General features: G+C 40.5%; 1 protein-coding gene across 4 annotated transcripts in view; it reads left to right on the forward strand.

Annotated features, from left to right (window-relative positions):
- Window positions 1-6869, forward strand: part of arhgef25a (Rho guanine nucleotide exchange factor (GEF) 25a) — a 65026-nt gene that overhangs the window by 43412 nt on the left and 14745 nt on the right. For 3 of the 4 annotated variants that reach the window (XM_008413656.2, XM_008413657.2, XM_008413660.2), the window contains 2 exons: window positions 1704-2017; window positions 2539-2649. In XM_008413656.2, coding sequence (XP_008411878.1) covers window positions 1704-2017; window positions 2539-2649 — 425 coding nt within the window. The remainder of the gene's footprint in view (window positions 1-1703; window positions 2018-2538; window positions 2650-6869) is intronic. The other variant, XM_008413659.2, reaches the window with a different exon arrangement.

A 6869-nucleotide genomic window follows, 5' to 3' on the forward strand; every position in this document is an offset into this window, starting at 1 on the left:
CCATGTTAGGAAGAGAAGTGGAAGCTGCAGGATCTTCAGAACAAACAGGTCATGATGCTGGGCTACTGATTATCCCTCTGTCTGGACACAGGATCAATAGAACCACTTTTGAAGATAAATGAATGGTTATATGCCAGACATGGAAAACTAGGATCACTCCATGCCATGATGTTCAGGATTTAGGTCTCAAAGACATCTCAAGGTGTCAACATTGCAGCCAGTAGGCTGAGAGAAATACAGCTTTTTTTTGTAGCAATTCAAGAGCTACCCAGCTTTTATTGCTTCGCAAAAAAATTAATCAGCACAGAAACTCCAAAGCACACAAAGAAGTAATATGTATATATATATATATTTGTCATAGTACCAACAAAAATGTAAACTACTTTCACCCCTGGTGCTAACTAATCTAAACTATATAAAAGAAACAAACTGTGACCCAAGTTGTTGGGGTGGAGAAGATGCCATATCCATTGTTCCTCACATATGGCCCATCTTCACCTCCACAAAGATCTGATGAGATAAAATAACAAAGATTCATTACAAAAATGTGCTCTATAATGAAGCTAATGTTAGCAGGTTGTGTTTACAGTGACTAGAAAATGTGTTTGTTTATGTAGGATAACTTCAGTCTCTTAGCTGTGAAGTAGTTAGCAAATGCAAATGATAGTGATCAGCATTTACAAGTTGACCTTATAATTAATATTATATAACACTGTTATAAAAAAGCTATCAGTTATAAAACTTATGAGGTCGTCTTTATTCCTTTAAAAACTGATTATCTTTAATCTTGTTGGATTACAAATATAAAAGCTGCTCAGGGTGCACAGTAGTACAATTTGCCATCACTGTTGCTTCATAGCAAGAAGGTCCTAGATTTTTGTCCAAGCTGGGGTCTTTGGGAATGAAGTTGCACATTCTCCTTAAATACTCTTCCCACAATGAGGTATTTTGGTTTCTACAAATTGCCCTAAGCTCTGAGTTTCTTTATGAGTTGCCTGTCCTGAGTGCAGTTTTTGATGAATACTAAATGGTTCACTGGCCAGAGTATCATCAAGTCCAAGGCTCGCAATGGCACTTGGTATGAAACCATAAATGTTGTCAATCAGTTGTCCTCAGGAACATTTTATTATGTTTGTATGTCCAGTCAGTCGGAAGCTGACAATGCACTCTAACGTACAAAGGATGATGAAAGAGGCGTGAGATTGGAACCTTCTGCATTTCCACTGTCTTTAGGGAATCTGGACAACATTTCATAGGCTAATTTGGAATTGATTATCCTACTGTGAAAAGAGATTCCTCGAAAGATTTGATTAACTCTTACTTTACTTGACAAAACACATAAACTTTAGAGTAGTAGGAGGTTTTCTTTGGTTTACTTTAGTACAGGCAGGCAGAATACCATGATATATGCATAGACTGGCCAAATATTTTGTGCATCTTAAAAAATGTTTAACAAAGAAAAATGTGCTTAAAAAACTGTTGTTGTTTTTTTACCGAGCAGTTTTTACAGTGTCCTCTCACTTCACTCATCACCAGATCTGCAGTTCAATTATCAGTCAAACGTTATCTTTCCTAGACAAAAATCTCTTTGCACTTTTGACAATTTCATTGATTAACAGAGAGCGTACTCTGCCCCGTGATGCAGTTACTCCTTATCTTGCAGTTATCGCAATGATTTCTCTCTGCCTGTCTCCTCTCTGCAGACTCGTACTCGGCAGCAGGCAGCGAGGGCAGCATTTCCACCTCTGTGGCATCGCTGCCACCGCAGCCTTCAGGCAGCTCGGCCCCCAGCTCACCGAGCTCCAGACGCTCTGTTAGCGCCCTGACCAAGTGGCTTACCAACCCTGTGCGCAAACTGAGCGCTGGATCCACCGTCAAGGGGGACCGCCAGGTTCGGAAGCTCGAGGGAAAAACTCCGCCTCTTTCATCCCAGAGCCAGAACCAGAGCCAGGACCTTTTCAGCCCTGTGAGGCCCGACGAAGCGTTTACCATTCTACCTGTCACCCAGAGAGAACAAGTGAGAACAGGCAGTATCACTTACCACCAGGATGTTTTCTTTAATTTGTGGTCACATGAGCTAGTCAGGCAAGTCTTGAGTTTGCAGTCTGGGTTTTACCTCATACAGGTGACTTAATCCTCCTCATAAGTAAACTCAGAGGTCCAAATTTAGACCTCGATCTTCTCATGAAATGGTCCTATTAAAACTGGTTCTGAAGCCCCTGTTTATTCAAGTAAAGCCTTGAATAAACAGAAATCCTGGCCATGTTCATGGTAAGATGCTTCTTGTTGACTTTAGGTAGCTAAGGAATGTAAGCAGAGATGAAAGTTTGACATTTTCAGTCTTACTCTGGACAGCAGCTGACTCAGCTCTTTTTAATCCAACAATTTCTGACTCATGCTCCCCTTTTTTCTGTTTTCTGCATCAGATTTACTGTGTCTCAGTTCCACATGGTGATTTCCATAATTTTGGTTTAAATATATATATATATATGTGTGTGTGTGTGTGTGTGTGTGTGTGTGTGTGTGTTTGTGTTTAAGGAGTGGAAAGATGGCCTGGCCAGCCCTGAGGACCTGTCGCCAGAATCCCTGCAACCATCTGGTTTCATGACTTCCTTGCCGGTGGATTTCACAGCACTGCCAAACACACAGGTCTGTCAAACACTCAATTTTAATCCATCATACTTGAACTTCCACACATTTTCCCCAAATGTGCTCTTGTCCAACATGTTTTAAAAAAAATTTTGGACAATTTTAAAGTTTAGTTAAAATGAACTACAGTAGCTTTCCTGCAATGGAATTAGTCCTTTACTTTGATACAAATGCAGATCAGCTCATTATCTTCTGATTTCACAAAATCATGAAATATTGAAGACCAGTTGGCAAATCAGACAGGTCAGAGATGAAGACTTGGAGATGTTTAAAGCAGAGTTGGGTTCTAAAGCAGTATAAAAAGCTTAGATAATCTCACCGGGGTTTGTCTAAAGCATCGATAGAAAATAAAAAAACATACCAAAACCACCATAACACTTATTGTAAACATGAGGTGGGCGAAAATTGTCATCGGGAGAACAACTGGTCATACACTGAACAAGTCTCCACAACAACAAGAAGACTGTTGTTGATAGAAAATCAGAAGATGTTCTTCTTCCTCAAGAGGGTTAGCGACTATTGATGGAGCCAAGGAGCTGATACCCTCATAGAAATGGTGTATCCATACTGCAAATGTACTTGCAGAAAAGTGAAACAGACTCTTAAATGACATTTATTTAGGGGCCTCAGACAAATGTAGCTATATAACTGTGTGCTTTCTGGTTTTCATTTGAGTACCATGTATTTTTTATTTTTTTACATAGTTAAGCTCTTGTGTTGCTCTATCACATCAAATTCCATAAAATACATGTATTGCTTGTACAGTGACAAAATGTAGAAAAAGTTGAAAGAGTATGAATAATTTTACAAAGTACTACAATCTATAAAATCTAGATCTAATACTAAAACATCTATATGCACATAGCTCCTATGAGAACAAGCAGAACTAATTTCCTATCCTGGTGTGTGGCCTGTGCCTCCGCTGTCCTCCATTACTGTCTGGAAATGGCTAATTCTGCTGCTGCTGAAGTAGCTCAGTGACCAAGCAATGGGAATACATAAAAACCTCATTCTCATATAGGCACATGGCTGTGGGCCACTACTGTTTCGTACAGAGCACACGTCTACACCTCAGGCTGTCTAAGTGTGTGCACGGTTGTCTCACAGCAGAATGATGTAAGACGGATTAGAGGGAAGAGTCTGACAGCAACCTGTGTGATTCATGACTCGCGTTTAAAATATTACAAAAGGATCAACCCGGGAGATAAACAGGAAACAGCACAGCATGGCAGACGAGATGAAAGAACGGCATATGAAACACACGAGTTTCCACTTCTCCATTAAGCTCTCGCAGTCATCTGCTTGAGGGGGTAGGAGCATCCCAGGTTGGGTGTTCATATGTTGCCTCTCGGCTGTAAATAAAAGCTTGCCAGACGGCGAGGCTGCTTGCAAAGCGAAAACGTTGCATTAATCAGCTGCGCCCGAGGCATGTCAGTATGAAACAACAAGGCAGATGTCTGAGTGGTGTGGAGCATCTCCTGTTTAGGAATCAAAACACCTGAATCGAAATTTCTCTCCCGAAAGCACATCAAAAGGGGATTACATCAGTAGGATGAGGTCAGTTCTTTGGTGTTTTTATTGCGAGGCTTTGAAGACAGAGTTAAAACTAAACAAGGGAAGAGAGGCGGAGAGCGGGCTGTAAACTCATGTAAACTTGCTTTCTTACACATTTGTTTTATGGACTTAGCTCACCGTTCATTTGTCAAATGGCATTGTCTCATATGCGCGATCAAACAAACTGATTTTTAAATGCTAGACATGCGTCAGAGTTTCTGCCGTTGAACTAAAATATCGGGGGAAAAAAGTATTCTTGCTTCTATTTAATGAGTTAGGACACAACAAAAATAACCTGGTCTTCTGATGGTAGTTATGTTTAACTTAAAGGGTACAAAAAAATCCCCACAGATTCAAATCAAAATGAGACCAAAAGGAAATACAATGAATTAAGGACTATTAGTAGCGGTTGTTAGTCTGGGAGTGATTTATGAAGTAAAGAAAAGGCCATCAATCTACAGTGAGAAAGATTATTCACAAGTGCAAATCATTTAACACAACTGCCGATCTTTCCATGAGCGAACATGAGTGAGAATGTAATGTTCAGAGAAGTCGCAAAAATAACAAAAGATTCAAACGTAGCCTCTATAGACCCCAGTTAAAACGTGAAGGAATAAATAAACCATAAGACCACTGGAGGATTGATGTACAAATGACACATTAGGCGAAAGTGAGATTTTAAATTTTATTTTTTAAAGTTTAACTAGTAGTAGGAGCCTTTATTTGCAGCAGATCATACAGGAAATGGGCAGAGAGAACAGGGGAAGACAAGGACCAAAGGTCACAGGGCTGAAGGACTTGTGTGCGGGATCAGGAATCGATCAGAGTCTTGCCGAATTCTGATCACTTCAATTGGTGAAATGTTACCCGATTTTAAAACGTTCTCACTGCAGAGAGAGAAGTGATTGGGGGGCAATCAGATGTCCCCCCTCTAGCTCCGTCCTTACACAGGGTTGGGAACTGGACCAACCCTGAACCCCAAAAAACTGTGCCGAAGCCAACATCCTCCTCAAATGGGGCGGCCGCGCTACCTCGACACCAAATTACGTGCGGTGAGGTGCAAAGCTGGTGTGGCACTGACTCAATCTCAATCAGATATACAAATGTAGACCACCTGCATGTTATTATGAGGACATTTTGCGCATACGGACAACGCTGGAGGGCAAAAAGACAATTATTTTACATGCTGCGCTGCCGCGGTAGAATAATTCCGTTAACTCAATGAAACTTGGAAATGTGGGTGCTATCAATTTCGTGCTATGCTTCACAGCAAAAGGAAAAACTGTTTAAGTATAACTCAAAACCGCTTCTTTCTCGCTCTCTGCAATGGGCAATTTTAGAGCTAGACGCAGACTCGTTGCCATAGCAACTGACAACAACGCCCCTAAAAATCCCAGAAATATTTCCCACACAAAGAGCAGAACATTCAGACTGTTGCAGTAGTACGGTTTTAGGCTTAATGTTTATTTTTCGATTATTAATAAGTCATTGCTGTGGTATGAGGAGAATATCGCTACACTTGACTTTACTGTATGGCTAGCTCGCTGTTACTGTATCTTACTCTGCAGTTGTGGAGTCACAATGTCTGGAATAATGAGCGCCCCCTGCCATGAGGCAAGAGAACTGCCTGCCTCACCTCGAATCTGTTCTCTGCAGTCTATGATCGCTTCTCCGCACACGAAACACGTTACACACAGTTGGTGATAAAAAGCACTGTGCATTATAAACATAAGCTAAATTATGGGAAATCAGTTCATATATTAAATGCTTTTTAACAATTTTATTGGTGACGTATACAGACAGGACGAACATGCTAGCAGCCAGTGCAGTTAGCGAGAGGTTGCGCAATCCCAGGTGAGGCTCAGCTCGCTGCTGCCTCACCAGCTGCGCTTCCAAGCATTTGATTGGGAAAATGCGAAAATTCTGCCATTTTGAAGAAAATAATAATCGCAATTGGTTAAGCTAAATAAAAAATAAATACTTTACAGGGTGAAAATAGCAATAAAAATTGTTTTATCATTATATTTTTCCATTATGAGAGGTGAGGCTCTGCCTCACTTGCCTCCCCTGACCGCACGTCACGCCTCTACACACCATGAGCAGAAACACCTCTTACAAACTTTCAAACATGTTGATGGACGTGATCTGGACCCGCAGTCCAGCTAACCATTAAGTGCCTCTGTATTCTAGAGTCAAATGTGAGGCCATCTCTTTAACTACAAGAGCTTCCCTGCAGTGGAGACAGACAACAGAACGACCGAACAGAATGACTGAAAAATATATTAAGGTTCGATTTTAAAAAAGGGTAGCACTTGAGAAAAACCAAATTAGTCTGATAATTTGGTCTTTCCCAAGTGAAAGACCAAATTATAAAGATAAAGAATAGTATGACTGAAAGGGCATGTACTTATTTTTTCAAAATGACTGAAACTGTGATGTAAAGTACTTACATACTTGATATGCATTTATATTAGTTTTGTCATATTGAGCCGCTAACTGAAAATCAAAAAGCCAAAACAAATGAGTTGGGTGCTGCTTAGTTAATCAGAATAACACTGTATTGTTTTTGCTGGACTAAGTAAGGCCATCTCTGAGGAGATAGGGGTGACATTATATAAAGACTCAGAAGCATATCTTCTTTAAAGCCTTGGCTGTTTTTTGTTTTT

This window comes from Poecilia reticulata, linkage group LG7 (assembly GCF_000633615.1).
Source record: "Poecilia reticulata strain Guanapo linkage group LG7, Guppy_female_1.0+MT, whole genome shotgun sequence".
NCBI lineage: Eukaryota > Metazoa > Chordata > Actinopteri > Cyprinodontiformes > Poeciliidae > Poecilia > Poecilia reticulata.